This window comes from Mesocricetus auratus, unplaced genomic scaffold (genome assembly GCF_017639785.1).
Source record: "Mesocricetus auratus isolate SY011 unplaced genomic scaffold, BCM_Maur_2.0 Super-Scaffold_100009, whole genome shotgun sequence".
NCBI classification, from domain to species: domain Eukaryota; kingdom Metazoa; phylum Chordata; class Mammalia; order Rodentia; family Cricetidae; genus Mesocricetus; species Mesocricetus auratus.
Genome location: NW_024429193.1, coordinates 52,445,449 through 52,463,066, shown reverse-complemented (window position 1 = coordinate 52,463,066; position 17,618 = coordinate 52,445,449). Strand labels below are relative to the sequence as shown.

The following is a 17,618-nucleotide window of genomic DNA, read 5'->3' as shown; positions in this document are numbered from 1 at the left end:
GTCTACTTCTCAGAATGAAAGAGGACACTATAAATAATTATATTTTGACAAAATAGTCTGGGTTTCTCAAATTACATAGAGAAGAGTAAGAAAAACATTTCCAGTTTCTTTGAGCCCCTCAGTTCCTTCCACAAAGAAAAAAGTATCTTACCTGAGTAGTGAGCTTTACAGAACATACTCAATATGCTTGAGACTATACAGCTTCTGTTCCAGATGCTACCTGCCTGCTGAGGAACATTCTAGTCTGTCCTCTACCATGCCTGCCTCCAGGAAGAAGAGTATAGGTGCTTAATGCTGCTTCCTACAAAGGTAAAATAGAGAGCATCTGTACAGATGCAGGGCTCTACACTCAGTTGTTAGCCCACATCTGACTTCATGTCTGTAGCTTATAACTTAGTTTTATTGTGAGTCTAAACTAGTGAATGAAGACAACTATCACCTTCCTCAGAACATTACAGAATTAAAAAAAAATACTATCTACAAGAGTCGTCAAATTCATCTGAAAGACATCACAGCTTCTCTTCCTTCCCTGCCTCCTCTAGCCTGGGAACTTCCCCCCTCTGTGGTGGTTTGAATGTATTGGCCCCATAATCTTATAGGGAGTAACACTATTAGAAGGTATGGCTTTGTTGGAGAAGTGTGTCACTGTGGGAGTAGGCATTGAGGTTTCCTATGCTCAGGATACCACCCAGTGTGCCAGTCAACTTCCTGTTACCTGCAAGATATAGCACTTTCCGCCCCAGAACCACATCTGCCTGCATGCCACCATCTTCCCTGTCAGCTCCTCTGAACTGTAAATGAGCCACCCCAATTAAATGTTTTCTTTATAAGAGTTGCCATGGCCATGGGGTTCTCTTCACAGCAATGAAAACCTTAACTAAGACAGAAGTTGGTACCAGGGACTGGGGTATTGCTGTGATAGGCCTGACCATGTACTTGTTTGGAGGAATATGGACTTTGGTACTTTGGATATGAAAAGTAGTGGAATGCTTCAAGCACTGCTTAATGGGCCATACTAATAGGAGCATGGAAGACCATGGTTCTGAGTATGATCTGATGAACTATTAGGGGCTACTTCAGAGAAGAAGAATTTTAGTACATTGCCTAGAGATCTTTCTTGTGCTAATTTTGGTGAACAAAGTGGCTGCCTTTTGCCCTTGTCCAAGAGTCTGCCTGAGGCTAAAGTGAAAAGTTTTATATTAATTCTGTCAGCAGAAGAAATCTCAGAACAGACTAGTATAGACTTTGTTATGTGGTGACTAGTGTTCATGCTTATAAAGATTTATAATAAAAAGGAGCAAGCTGAGCAAATTACAAAATGTAAACTTTGAGGAAAAAAAATACCAATAAGTAGAATGAAACTAAATCCTATGTTCAAGGAGATAAACGGATTAAGAAATGGAAATAGGGAATGGTGACCTCATTCCAAGATCCTACACAGCTAAGTTTCCAACTTGAGAAAAGTAACTAAAGAAGAGCTTCGAACCAGGTGTGGTGGGGGCATACCTTTAATCCTATCACTCGGAAGGCAGAAGTGGATGGATTTTGGAGATTGAGGCCAGCCTGGTCTACAGTCCCATGCCTTTAAACCCAGCACTAGGGAGGTAGAGACAGGAGGATATGGCTGGGTGGAGAAAGGAATAGACTTTGGAGACAGGATTGTTATTTCAGCTGGGTAGAGATAAGGTCTACTGGCTCGGCTGCTTTGTTTCTCTGACTTTTAGCTTGAAGTTTGAACCTCAATATCATTCTCTGGGTCTTTTATTTTTCATGTTAGATGGATGGCAGGGGATTGGGAAAGAACTGGTAGGAATAAAGGGAGGGGAAACTATAATCAGGATATATTATATGAGAAAAAATTCAATTTTCAATAAAAGGGAAAAAAGCTACAGAAACACAAAGACACTAACACTCAAAAGCAAAATTCATAAAAAATAAAATCAGAAACCATAATATGTAAGCAAAAGACTAGTATGACCAAAAAAAAAGTGCCCAAACAAGCAATATAAGACAAAATGTCTACACAAATACCATTGAATTTGTTTTGTATTGGCCATCTACTTCCGGGCATAGGGCCTACCCTCAATATGCCACATTAGACTCCACTAGACAAAACTAATTTTTCCTTGAAAGCAGATGTCCACTGGAGGTATATTACAATGCTTTTTTTTTAAAGTAACTTGCTCATTTTTATAGTCACTAACTCAATCCACTATTTCTATCACTCTTAGGAAATTCACAAATAATCTCTATTCTCATCCTCTTCCCGAAGGCAACCCCTAATCTTTTCTGTTTCCTTAGATTTTGTTATTATCTTATATAGAGAATAGAGCAATCTGGTCTTTTGTGTCTTATCTTTTTTGACTTTGAACAACGTAACTGCAGTTCACATATACATTATTTTTATTGCTGAGTATTAGTCTACTGTAGGGTTATATTATACTTTACATATTCATTATGTAAATGGTTGTTTCCACTTTGGGTACATTTACTAACAGTGCTTACTACACACTCACACATACATGCACACTTTTCATTCCTCTTGGGTAGATACACAGGAATAGAATTGCTAAACCATAATGGGGACAATTAATATTTAACTTTTAAGAAACTGATAAGGGCTGGAGAGATGGCTCATCTGTTAAAGGCTAGGCTCACAACCAAAACTATAAGAAACTGACAAAACAGTTTTTCCAAACTGGCTGTACCATTGTACATTCTGTACATCAATATGGAAAAGCTGTTTCTCTAATTGTTAACTTTTTTGTTCCTATAGTCATTCCAGTGGGTTAAATTAACAAATAACTCTAATAAATGGTTTTCAGAAACTTTTTTGTGTATATTTTGGCTATTTGTATACCTTCTTTGGTAAAATGTTTATTTAAATATGATAGCAATTTTTAATTGGGTTGTTTGACTTCTCATTGAGTTATAAATTAGTTCTTAATAGGGGATGGAGCAGTGGTTCAGCTATTGAAAGCTTTTGCCTCTCTTGCAAAGGACCCTGGTTCAGTTCCCAACACCCACGTGGTGGCTCACAACCTTCTATAGCTCTAGTTCCAGGGATATCTGCTGCCCTCTTCTGGTCTCTATATGCAATGAATGAAGCGATAGACAAGACATACATGCAAGCAAAACACCCAAACATATACATTTTTTTAAAAAAAAGCTTTCAAACAGTTCTTTAAAGATCCTTACAATAATTCCTCTGTTGGATACTGTAAAATCTGGGACTTGGTCTGCTTATTTCCTTATCTCCCTTAGCCAGGGTTCCACAAGTGCTCTACAACTGACCTGTAACACTAGCCCCTTTAAATATATTTTCAGATTTTTATACAGGGTCTCACTAAGTTGCCCTGGTTGGTTTTAAACTGGCAATTCTTCTGTCCAAGCTTCAAAAGTAACTAGACTTATAGGACTGTCATAACCAGGGTTGGCTTGACTTACTAACTTTCTTAGTGATGTCTTTTAATGAGCATTTAAAAGTTTAAAATTAAAAACAAAACATCAATTTTTCTAGCCTTATTTTTATAGCTTATATAGAAACTATCAATCCCCACTTTTATGAATACCTTCTCCTGTGTTTTCTTCTAAAAATTTTATCATTTAGCTTTATGATTAGGTTTTGGATTTATCTGAAATTAATTTTGTGTAGAAAATGAGGTATAGGTGAGGCTTGCTTGTGCAGCATGCTCTTTCTGTTTTATTTATATATTTTGTAGCACTAGCAATAGAGACGAGGGTCTTATGTAAAGATTGTCAACTTCTTCCAGCACCATTTGTTGAAGATGCTTTCTTCTCAGTGAATTGATTCTTGGCAAATTAATTGCAAATCAAGTGACTACATGTGTATCAAACTATTTTTATTCTGTATTAAACTACCCTCTATTTTGTTATATTGATCTACTTGTGCTTATGTAAATCCTACACTGTCTGGATTACTATAGCTTTAGGGTAAGTCTTCAAATCTGGTGGCCTATGCTCTGTATGAAGCTGTACCTAATTTATTGAATATAATTGTAAAAGTTCAACTTTAGGACACACATTTAAAAAGTAGCAGAGACATTTTCCTCATTTTAATGGAGGAAAAAATTCTTATAAAATTATATATAATAACATAATTACTATAATCAGCTAATTATGATTACAATCCAATGCTTGTATGCTTATGAATATTAGTATTTGCTTGGGGTTTTGGAAAACTCAGTGTCTAAACAAGAAGAGTAAGGAAGGATTAAAAGTAAAGCCTCATATTAAAGGCTTCTGAATCTCTACCTCCATCTTCACAGTCTTCAGGGGCTTTGGCTTTCTTGCAGAGACGAGGATCCAACCAGGTGGTTGTCTTGGTATTATGACTGTGGAATAAAGATCTCAATTAGAAATACTAAAATAAAGAGGGAGAAAAGTAATGCAACAGGAAAGACTCAAAGTAACTAAAAAGTGTAAGACATTAGCTCATTTATCTCCTACAGGCTCCATTTGTATATCATAGACTTAATAATCCTATTGTTCTCAATCTATTGCTTAGAAATCGCCATAAAGGAAAGGTAATGTTAGAGGCACAAATTTGAAATGTGGAATTTAAAGAAGCGATCAAATGCCAAGTACAGAATGACAAACTTATTTAAGCAGTCAAAACCGTTTCAAAGGGTGGGCACATAGCCACATAACTGCATTACTAGCCAGAAAAGCTGAACTAAAAATCACATTTGCTTTCTGCAGGAATTTCTTTTGTTAAAAAGTACTGCAACATTTTGTTTTGTTTTTGAGTATCTGTGATTTGTATGAACAGTGCTGGGGGCTGAAAACAAAGAAGCAAACAGAGCTTCTGTCTTTTATGGAGGCTCTTTAAAATAAGATAAATTTTTACAAGTTTTAAAGTGGCTGTTTTGTAACGTATAAGTGAAAAATATTGGCTCTGGTTAAACACAATCCCATAAAACTGTATTTTCATTAACACGCATCACCTGAAACAAACATACAAAAAAATGTAGAATAAAACAGAAAGATTGCTCCTTTCTATGAAGTAGGCCAAAAATGTGTTTAATTTCATTATAGGCCACATATAGCTTCAGGCCAAGCCACCAAGCAAGGCAATAATGCTAAAACAATCAGTGTTCAAAGTCCCTGAAATAGGGTTAGGGAAATAGCAGAGTTAGTGTTTGCTTTGCCAACATGAAGGCCCAAGTTCAAACTTCAGAACTCATGTAAAAAATGCCGGGTGTGGTGGCATATACTTGTAACCCCAGCACGGGGGAGGAGAGACAGATGGGTTTGGGTTTGAAGGCTCACTGGCTGGTTAGCCTAGCTTAACTGGCAAGTGCCATGTTCCAGTGAGAGACCTGTCTCAAGAGGTGGATAGTGTTCCTCAGGATTATATACCTACAATTGTTCTTAGTCCTTCACTTGTGCAACACACATGTCCAGTACACTTGCACCTACACACATGTACTTGCACCACATGTGTACCTGCCCCTCCCCCCCCACACACAGTTTCTGAAACAAAGGGATGTCATAAAAGAAAATGTTTTGGAAAAAAGGTAGGAAGTCAAAATAATGTCAATTGTTACTGAAGTCCTATTAACATAATGAGAATGAGAACAAGTTCTCTTTCTTTGTCCACTTTTAGAAAAGAAAAGAACTGTTAGAAAGCAGAAGCCATCTCCCTGTGTCCTCTCTAATTCCTCCCCAGCCCTTGCAGAGCTCTACAACTACTCTTGGGTATGCTGCTAGTTGGCAGACCATCCCAAAGACACTTTTTTTGAGTGCACACTAAATACATGTGTAGGAAAGCAGAAGAGTATTTTAGAATGTCTGTGTCATACATCCTGACAAGGAGAATATCCCTAAATAAAAACCAGTTCAATCAAATTTAGTAAAATGAAAGCGATCATTTAGTAGTTTAGTTTCAATTCTTTTTGAAAAATGTATTTGTTTTTATTTTATGTTCACAATGTGTGCCTGTGTAAGTCTACATTCACCACATTCCTGCCTGGTGCCCAAGGAGGCCAGAGGGCATCAGAATCCTAGGAACTAGAATCAAAAGTGATTGCAAGCTGCCTGACATGGGTACTACGAACTGAACCTGGGTCCTTTGGAAGTGCAGTAAGCACATCCTTCTTCTTTTCTTTTCTTTTTCTTTTTTTTTTTGAGGTGTTACTATACATTTTCACTTTCTTAATATAGACACATAATTATGTATAGATATGCATATTATGAAGGATATAAATGTAGAGGTAGTGGTAAAGAGAAAAACTGTTTTGTATACCGTTCACTTTCCACATAATACATAGTTTCACATATGCCATATTTACTAGTTAATTTTAGGACTGCTATATCTAAGCATCTGAGAAGAATGAATTTAAAGAGGAAAGATTTATTTTGGTGTGCAACTTGGGGGATGCAGTCTGTCATGGAGGGGAAGGAATGGCAGTGGGAGAGATGGTAGAAGGCTCTCACCAGTGCTCCTGTAAGCAATGCCAATCAATTCACTGATGCACTAAATTGGACTTTGTTGGTATCAGACCTTTGGTTTGTTGTTGACTTTATGTCTCTGCTATATACAACACTTGACAAAATGGATTTTCTCATGCAGAAGAATCAAAGATTATATCAACCTGCATAAAAATCTATGCTGATTAAACACATTATTAATAACCTCAGAATATCCAAAATTCATTAGTGTCTCGTTAAGGAAAAGAAATTTAATAGCACCATCCTCTTGGAATTATTTTACCAAGAGCAAGCAGACTTGCTTTTCTAATTCTCTCTCTCTCCGTGTCTTACGTTCTCTCTTGTTTGTAATCTGTATGAGTCTGAAAGCTGTGTTGTGAATCTATGTGTGTGTGTGTGTGTTCCTTCCTAAGAAATGGTTTTTGCTTTGCAATATTTGCAAAGAAAGTGTAACATGAGGGATGAAATGGGGTACTTTAAAAGAAATCATGAACAGAGTTTACAAAGGATTGAAACTTTACTGACTCTAACTAACCCAGATAACGAATGACAAAATGCTGTCAAGCAATATCTCTATGCTGTTTCCAGCAAGTAGGATGGATGCTTGTTTCATGAGATTGTTTTTCAACCTATTTTTGACAACTACCATATTGAGCACACACACACATGCTGAGCTCTAGGTCAGAAACATGGGAAAGTATATAATTTAAGACTACAGCCATGTATTAGTTTAAGTTGTAAAAGTTGATTACATGGAAAATTCAAAGCAACTGAGGTTGGTTATTACTTGTTCTCTTTAAGACAGGTTAAAAGCACAGGCTGAGATATAATAATATAACTCTTAAGTAACCTCAAGGTATAATATTAAGTCTGACTTTGAGGTCCAGCAAAAGTTCTAGACTGAACATAAGGGATATTTTTATAATAATGTATCATCACAAAATCAATTGAAGATGAATAAAAGATCTCGAACACTGAAACCTCTAGAGAAAAATATGAGAAAAAGAATATAAAATATAGGCATAAGCAAGGATTTTTTTTGAATAAGGTTCCATTGCACTGGAAGTAATCTCAAAAATCTGAATTACATGAGATTAAGAATCTTTTACATAGCAAAGAAACAATCACCATAGAGAAAATACATGCTATAGAATGGGAAAGAATCATTGTTGTTACACATTAGACAGCAGAATAGTATCCAGGACATATAAAAAATGCACAGTAAGCACTCTTAATTACTAAGCCATCATCTCTCTAGTCCCTTAGTTTCAATTCTTACTGCTTAGGTCTTTAACATATTTGACTATAAAGACATTCTTTTATAAATTCCCCTTATATTTTAGAGTCTAGTTGTAAACTGTACTTGAAAAATCCCTTCAATTGTTCATACAAGAATCCATGTGTTTGTACTGTTTTATAAACACATTGACACTAATATTTACACAAATGTATAAATAGGAATGTACTATATGTGGTAAAAAGACCATGTCCTCAAAGTCTGTCTTTAAAGTACTAGACTCTAACTTAGTAGAACAAAATGCTCATTCATGAGACTGTCTAAGGTAGTACCCAAACCTCAGTATTTTCACTGTTATTTAATTATTAAAATCTGTAACTTCACTACATTCATATTTTACTACTGAACAAATTGCTTTGAAGATTAGACTTATAGGTGTATAGGAATATAAAAAGTCTTCATAATGAACTTCGAATAAATTATTTGCAGAACATTCTCTGGAGAAAACAATATTCAATTTTAGGCTGATCTAATTATATGGTATTCAGTACCTCTATGAATATTATTATGAATATTATATTAATACTTTTCCATTAAAAGTTTCCTATTTGTACTTCTATTATACCAGTGACTTCAAAGATCAGTGATATTTCCTACTGTATTGCTTAAATATATTATCTCACTACACCAACTCCAAACTTTAGGACTGAAAACACTCAGTTCAGTTAATGGTATGCTTCTTCCCATATGATCATTTTGTTTTTTGGTTGACTTGAGACAGGGTTTCACTATGCAGCCCAGGTCGGCCTGGAACTTGCCATGTGAACCAAGACTGGCCTTTGACTCAGAGAAATCCTTTGGTCTCTGACTCCTAAGTACTGGGATTAAAGTTGCACACCACCTCTTGGGCAATCTACCTAAAAGTTTTTCCTTTTTTTTTTTTTAAGTGAAGCAAAACATTTTTTATACCTTTTTTATTTTTTTATTTTTTTGGTTTTTACGAGACAGGGTTTCTCTGTATTGTTTTGGAGGCTATCGGTCCAGCCCGGCCTCGAACTCACAGAGATCCGCCTGCCTCTGCCTCCCGAGTGCTGGGATTAAAGGCATGCGCCACCACCGCCCGGCCCACATTTTTTATTCCTTTGATCACTCCATCACCTATTCTCAAGCCTTTAATGCTATAAAACCAGAGACCAGGTTGGTAAAGTAAGGACATTAGTGATCTTCAGAATCTACATAGAAAAGCTGGGTATAGTGGGATGCACTTGTCCTCTCAGCTCTGGGACAGTGGTCAGCCAGAATAGCCTAACAGGCGATATCCAGGCCCTGACACTGTCTCCAAACAAAGTGGACAGGCCCTGAGGAATTATACCTGAGGTTGACCTCTGGCCTAGACACATATACACTAGAGGCCAAATATACTATATTACTTAATACAAGTTGACGAGGAGGAGGGGAGAGGGAGATATCATTCAGGGAGATAACTAGATTAAGAAGCAACTTTAATGGCAAATATTTTTAAATAGAAATAAGCAAAAGTTTTATGATATTGAAATGAGTAATCAAACCAAGGTTTAAAAAATTCCAGTTAATCCTCATAGTTACAAGCATGCTGGAAGAAATACAGACATTTGCTTACTCAATGAAATAGATCATTCCTGTATCAGTGTAGGCCATTTCCCAGTTTTGGGGCAGTGGTTCCAAATTCTCATCTCTCATCATATAATTTCTAAAGTCCATGGAGCTATTTGTTTGGTTATAACTTGGAACAGTCTTCATCCAGCAATCGGATGACTCAGAATGCATCTCTCTGGTTTCTGTAGTTGTTGGAAACAGAATATCATAAAGGGCAAAGTTAATTTGCTTTTTTTTAAACAAAGTGCTAAGTGCATTATATCAATACATATATAACATTGCAATTATATATTATAAATTCTCTTATCTATTACATGTATATTCCTTTATTAATTTTGAAAGAAATAAACATACTGTTTTTTTTTCTTTTTCTGATTAAAATAAACTCTACTTCTCTGATGCTAGCCTGGGAAAACAGCAAAAAACACCACCAGAATCAATTCAGTAAGAATCCTAATAGTGGCACACCATACTTACATAGACCTTTTATATGGCAAGTTCTATTTTAAGTGCTTAAGATATATTAACTCATAGTCTTCATAATGACCCTATCATCATCATCATCATCATCATCATCATCATCATCATCATCATCTTTTTACAGATTGAGGAAACCAAGCCACAAAGAAGTTAGTCAGGTCACACAGCCATTAAACAGCATAGCCAGGATTTGAATCTGAGCAGACCATACTTTTGACAGCTATACTAAGCATATTCATACACTTTCAACACAGATATTTAAATAGTACTATTTTTAAAAGTTAAATATAACACTGGTAATATTAAAATCCTTTTGGAGTCCCAAAGTCTATGATGTAGGTAGACTAAAACTTAGTTATTGTATAGGGAGTCTACAAGTGATGCATGTAAAATATGTACCTAGAATTTATAAATGCTACACAATATTATTTTCACACTTTTTATAAGCAATATCTCTAATTTAGATAATCTGAGGAAAAGCCTCTGATATCATGAGATATCATCCCATACATTACTTCAGCTCTAGTCATCACTTAATCTTGCTACTTACTTACAGATTAACAGCAATAACTAAAATATAACAGTTATAATAACAATATCCTGTTCTAGAGGTTATGCAAATATATTCTCTCTTGCTCTGCCAAAATACCTTACTATATCTAGGAGTGTTTTAAAGACTACTCTTGGTTGTGGATAATAGAAACTGGAGAAAATGAAGCTATAGATTATGGAGGACTACTGAACTTTTTTTTCTTTATCCTGTATTTTATGATGATCTCATTGCTTATTTCATGGAGAAAACAGAAGCAAGTACAAGCACAAGAAAACTATATAAACTCCTATCATTCAATAGACACAGCCCATTTACCTACCACCACTTATTACTACTGAAGAATGTCTGTGTTCCTTTCTAAGGCTAACCCTCCAAATATAAACAATACTTGACTTTTTCCTGCCTTCAGCCACACTCCGTCCTATACCACCAATCTTCCCAAAGTATTTATCTGCATAAAAACATGTCACTTATCCATTCTTTAAAAACAGTTTTCTTTCCCCTATGACAAGGCCCTCGATTTTTCCACTCTTTATGCCAAACCACCTTCACACAGTTTAGATTTGCTGCCACCACTTCACTCTTCCGTTTCTCTATGGAGCTCACCCTATCAAAGCTTTTGAACTTTCATTAACACAACTATACTTATCAAGGTCATCAATGACTTACACAAATCCAGTGACCAGTTCTCAGTCCACGTCTTACTTGAATCATAAATAGCATCTGATATAATTGGTTACTTTCTTCTATACACTTGTTGATTGCTGTTCCTATCCATGCCCATTCCTTCCTACTGCCTACTTTGAATACTGCCTACTTTGAATACAGAAGCCAGCATGAGCCCATTAAAGCCTGTTGCCTAATCCTTTTCTTCTCAAAATAGCAATTGTGACTACATCTCAAAAATAAAAATCCTTTCAATGGCTCCTAGAATTATGTAACATGTATTATCCCTTTCCTATCATTATTGACTGGCCTCTAAAATAAAATAGTGGCCCGTCTCATTGTATTCTATTACCTTATATCACTCTGCTCCAACCTCATACAATACATTGGCCACACCAATGGATAAACACACTAACTTCTAAACTGTTGTCTAACTATTTCCGGCATACTGCCATTGCAGATTATTGATTTTACAGTTGTCTCTTTTAGGGATGCTCTTCTCTAGGATACTTGGAGTTTATTCATTTGTTTCAAGTGTTCTCTGTCACTTTATCTAAAACTGCAAGTTGACTATCTCTACTTTCTTTCTACCTCCTTGAATGCTTTGTTTGGCTTCATCAGACGCAATATATATGTTATTTATCCAGTTATGATTCTCTCATCAGAAAGTAAAGTCCATTAGCAGGAGCTTTGGTCTTTTTTGTTCACTAACTTACTCCTAGCACTTAGAACAAATGGCTACCAATTAGTAGCTCAGCAGATGTTCAATAACTATTTGCTGACTGAGCATATGGATGAAATTCCTGGTATTATTTTCCTTGCAGAATATGTAATAAATATTTAAAGGTATCCAATGTAGAAATCAATCTCAAAGTGAGTTACAATTGGGAAAAATAAGTATGCCAGACAAAAGCAACAACAACTAAATGATTTATAGTACTCTTTCAATGCAATTCGGTGACTAAACCTTTTAAAACATAACTTCAGTCTTGACAACTAAATGCATTGGCAAACTATTAAACATAAGTATTGAGAAATTAGAACAATACACAGATCTCACCATATGGAGAGAGAAATAAATAATGATCACATAAGGCAAAAAATATATACAAAGAAAATGTTAATAGGTGATAAAAGAAAGATGAATATATGCTTCAGGATCATATAAAGATTGGGTTGCAAATTTAGAGACATGATCAGCATTTATTTCCTTCTCATGCAGTGAATACAAAATTGAAAAAAAATCCAGAAAAAAATTCCAGCCTTCATGAAGTTTACACACTAGTGTTTCAAACAGAATGACTACAGTGATTAACACTACCAGAATCCTTTGAGAGCTTCTGGCTTCCTAGTTCTGATCTCAGTTAAGTGTAAGAATCTCCTGGGCAATTACAAAATTATTCAGGGATACTCAGGGCAGATTCTTTACCCATTACTTTTTATTTTCATTCAGTAAGAAATATGGAATGCAAGCAGAAGATACAAAAAATATGGATCTTATTTATAAATTATCATTGAGTGGCTCCAAAATTTAAATTCAAAATATTGCTACTGAACTTTTCAGATAATTTCTTCTGGCAAATCTCCAAAGTCTATGTGCTTTGGGTTGAAAGCTGTTATTATAAAACCAATTTTATATTAGTTCTGAGAAATAGGAATTATGCCAGTAAGATTCTCATATCCCAGCATCACAAGTATTCCAGACAACAAGGTAATGATATATCATTAATGATATCCTACGATTAATTTGTCAAAGTTAAGAAACTTCAGATTAGCTTATAAGATGATCCATAGAAATATACATTGTTCTACACACAGCTTTCACAGAAAATTATAATCCTATCATCTGTTATATATATATATATTTCAAGAAAACTTTTACTATTTCAATTAAAGGTCAAAGCTAATCTAAAAAAATCAGAAGTTGGTAATCTGTTTACCAACCTGTGTTTCCACTGCCATTAACAGCTTCTTTGTCCTCATCTTCTTCTTCTTCAGGGAGCGAGCTGTCCATCCTTTCCATCTTGCTGACAGATGTAGTTCGTTTTCTTTGGGATTCTGTGTCAAACTCATTATCAAAGAGGACCTGATCAACTGGATCTGGCTGGAAAGGACTAGGCTCTGCTGGAGGCTTGGGAGTGCCATAGAAATTTCCTGTGGTGTACAAAATGACAGCAGCTGAAAGTGTGAATGCTGAATTACATGAATATGGCTTAGAGAATATCTCTGCTGTTTCTTACACTGAAGTTGTATAAGTATCTACCATTTATTGAAAGAAGGCCAAAGCATTCCCTGAAGAAGGAAGCAAGAGAAATGGCAGTATGAGCTAATTTCTCATATTAACTTGTCATATATTAGCTAACATATTTGTATTAGTTAGCCATGAAGTTGATCATATCAATTATTTATTCCTATGAATTCTGAATTAGGGCCAAATTTGGAAAAATAAAAAAACTGTCTTATGCAAGAATGAAAGGTACAAAAGATAAAGGATAAAATTAGCTCAAATAATTTTTTCTAGTATATAAAATGAATTATTTTACTAGAATGAGGATATATACCAAAGCTAAGAATTATTTTAAACATCAATATAAGCTGTTTGTGATCAAGTTCTATAGTAGTGTATACTCACAAAAGTAAGAGATAGTTTAGTGTTTTACTAAGGATCCATGATTTTTATAGTACCAGTAATTGATCCAGATAACAATGAAAACAAATGAAATAACTTTCAGTTTGTCATGCAATTTCCATTGGGCAAGCAGATACAATGGGAAATAGTCAGCAAACTTATCTGTCTTAACAGTTATTGTGCCCATTCCTTTTGACTTTACATCAATCATTATGTTAAAGTTATAAAAAGATAAATAATGGTTAAGAAGTAATACACTTGTCTATTATTGTTGTGCTTATAAAATATCACACTTTCAATCAAATTGTTCAGCTCCAAAGGAGGTAATTAAGATACTCATTGACATAACGGAAATTAAAGTAAATGGGCATTTTCCCCTAAATAGAAAAAAAAATCATGTTAGACCACATAACACTAAGACAAATCTAGAATTAACATAGAGTACCTTAATCTGCATGTTAGAGGGAGGAACCATTATAGGGAATTCTGATGAAGTTTGACTATAAGTGCAATTATCAATATTCAGGAAGTCAAACTAAAAGACCTCTCAACTCAATTATTTCTTTGTTTCCAAACCCATATTTGAAGTGGGTTATTCCACAGAGATGGGTACAAATATTTGTATTAAAACAGACTAGATTTTCCATAAATTTTCTGACCTGTAAATAAAGATGCAAGGGAAAAGCCTTAATACTCCAAGTAGAGTTTAGTTGTGAGGGGGGATATACCATAATTTCAATTTCCCCATTTTATCTTATTTTATATTTTTGGTTGTGAGCCTAACTTTTAATGGCTAAGCCATTTCTCCAGCCCTGTATCTTATTTTATAGACAGGACCTCACTGTGTGGCCCTGGCTGTCCTGGAACTCACTATGTATACCACACTGTTCTCAAAATCACAGAGATCCACCTGCCTATGCCACTGTTGAGATTAAAGATGTGCACATGCCCTGCTGTTTTTTCTTTTTTAAAGCTCAACAATCACACTATCAGGGATTTTGGATGAACCAAGATAGAAATAAAAGCGCATGTTTTCTAGGGAACAATAGTATCGACATACAAACATTTTACTGTAAATTCTCAGTCAACTGTAAAATTTAACATGCTCATAAAAGAAAAACTAGAAAAAATGCAGAGTACAAATTACTATCCAGTCACTAAACAGATTTTGGGGAGTCATAATAATTTTTTGTAGTTTCCTTCTTTAAGAAAAGCCACCCCTGTGCTGGGGAGACGGCTCGGCAGTTAAAAGCATTTGCTTCTCTTGCATAAGACCCAGGTTCAATTTCTAGTAACCACATGGTAGCTTAAAACCATCCATAACTGCAGTTCTAGGAGACAAGCACCCTCTTCTAACCTCTATAGGCACCAGGAACGAACATAGTATGCATATATAGACATTCAGACAAAACACTCACAGATTTTTTTAATCTGAAGTTTTATTTAATTAAAAAGGAAAATCCTTTCCATTTATAGAGCTAATTAAATATTTCAAACATGATATTATAGATAATAGTTAACCAAATCATATTAGAGTCATCTATATCACACACACATTTACTTATATGACTATAGGTATATTTAGATACCCTCCAGGTATTAGATTTATCTTTTTAAATCAGTCATTAGCAGAATCCCCCCTACCCTCCTGCCACCACCACCAAACCTCTCTCACTTTGAGACAGGGTCTCACTATGCAACCCCAGCTCGCTTAGAACTTGCTATGTAGACTAGGTTGACCTCTAACTTTCAGAGATCCGCCTGCCTCTGCCTCTGCTTCTGCCTCTGCCTCTGCCTCTATTCCCCTGCATCTGCTTCTCAAATACTGGGACTTAAGATTAAAAGGTGTACAACATCATGCTGGGATCTCTTCCTTTTTGAGAACAGGATCTTATCCAAGGCTGGCCTGATTTTCCTGCTTCTATCTCCCAAGTGCTGGGATTATAGGCATTCTACTCTATGCTTACTTTTTTTTTCCCCTCTCCTTGAAACAGTATCTATTTCTAGAACCAAGATGTTTGTGAAATTATCAAACAAGAACCCTGTATACTGCTGTGAAGAATGGAGACAGACAGCTATTCAAAACTACTTCATCAGAATGAGTAAATATACTCTACAAGGCAAAAAAATTTGGCCTAGCATCAGAAGAATGAAGAAATAAAATACAATACTCAAATGATGGCATATTATGAGGAATTATATCAATCCAATGAATTCATATAAATGTAGGATAAAAACATGGAGAAATCTAACAACTACAGTAATATGTAAAAACAAGAATGGAATGAGACAACACAGATCCTATGTAAATAATAAATATGCACATAAGATAAAATATACATTGTCTAAGAGCATATATAAACAAAACATGCATATTAAATAAGAAAGGTTAAATGTAAGAGGTAAACTATTTTAATAAAAGTGAAAACAAACTAGCTTGTTCATTCCTCTGATATGTCTTCACTGGCAAAAATGATATTCCTATCGTTTTTCTTTAAATTTCTTGTTTTGTTTCTTTCATAGCACGTCAGTTTACACTTAATTTAGTTTTGACTACCTTTCCTGCTAATATGAAGAATTTACTAAGGTTGTAACATTTTGATTTTGTTCATCACACTATGCTTGGGGCTCTTACAAGACTTGGGACATAGTACATACTGATAAGTGGTTGCTGAATAAATTAAACATGATCAAATCATTTTTAAAATGAATGAATTACTCATGTGAATTAAACCCAGAAAATATAGGTAGGTCAAAGTTTACAGGCAGGAAGGAAATGACTCACGGTCTGAGTAAGAAAGGGATTATGACCAGAATGATCAAAGCTAAACTTGAGAAAGCCCAGCATTGTAGTAGGATGGAATGAACAGAGGCAAGAAACTAGGGGTAGATGAGAGATCAACTGCAACAGTGACTAACTCATCTAAAGCGCCCATAATGAGGCAGTGAGAAAGAAGAGCATTAGGAAAGTGGCTATCAAGAAGAAATGACAAGATGTGGTAACAAGTGAAATATGTTTTCTGAACAAAAAAATGTGCATACATATGCACATACATACATATGAATGAGATGCATTCAAGTTATTTATTGAACATCCTGTCTAGACACTGAAAACACTATCAATAAGAAAGTCATTATCACTATTACACAGAATTTGGGAAAGAGGCGATCATGAAAGCAGAACAAAGCAATGTTGAAAAGTATAAGGTGCTATGGGAGTCGATAAGCTTGCCAAGTACAAAGTGTGGGTTAGATAAGAAAAAATAACTACAAAACATGGAATCATTTAAGAGTGGAGAAACAGATATGAAAATTAACTATTGGCTCTATCCTCTAATCTGTACTTTCTTTTTTATAAGATTTTAAATATTAGACCTGTATCACAGGAACTTGGAGTCTTTAAAGAAAGAAATTAAAGAAGACATCAGAAAATGGAAAGATCTCCCATGCTCTTGGATAGGCAGGATCAACGTAGTGAAAATGGCAATCCTGCCAAAAACAATCTACAGATTTAATGCAATCCCCATTAAAATACCAGCACAATTCTTCACAGACCTTGAAAGAACAATAATCAATTTTGTATGGAAAAACAAAAGACCCAGGGTAGCCAAAACAACCTTATTCAACAAAGCAACATCTGGAGGCATCACCATCCCTGACTTCAAGCTCTATTATAGAGTTGTAATCCTGAAAACAGCTTGGTATTGGCACAAAAATAGACAGGTAGACCAATGGAATAAAATTGAACACTCTAATATTAACCCATACATGTATGAACATCTGGTCTTCGACAAAGAAGCTAAAAATATGCAATGGAAAAAATGGATTTTAGACATTGATCTGGGGAGTGCCAGCCTACAATCCCATGATCAGAGAGTCTTGGGAACAGAACCTTCATCCAATGGCTGATAGAAGCAGAGGCAGACTCCAACAGCTAAACATTGAGCTAAACTCAAGGAACCCAG

At 35.2% G+C, this 17,618-nt stretch overlaps 1 protein-coding gene across 2 annotated transcripts in view; it reads right to left on the bottom strand.

The window, feature by feature from the left end:
• Magi3 (membrane associated guanylate kinase, WW and PDZ domain containing 3) overlaps positions 1-17,618 on the bottom strand; it is a 200,401-nt gene that overhangs the window by 63,547 nt on the left and 119,236 nt on the right. For both annotated transcript variants that reach the window (XM_005076558.4, XM_005076556.4), the window contains exons 4-6: positions 12,969-13,178; positions 9,330-9,507; positions 4,276-4,355 (exon numbers count right to left, since the gene is read on the bottom strand). In XM_005076558.4, coding sequence (XP_005076615.2) covers positions 4,276-4,355; positions 9,330-9,507; positions 12,969-13,178 — 468 coding nt within the window. The remainder of the gene's footprint in view (positions 1-4,275; positions 4,356-9,329; positions 9,508-12,968; positions 13,179-17,618) is intronic.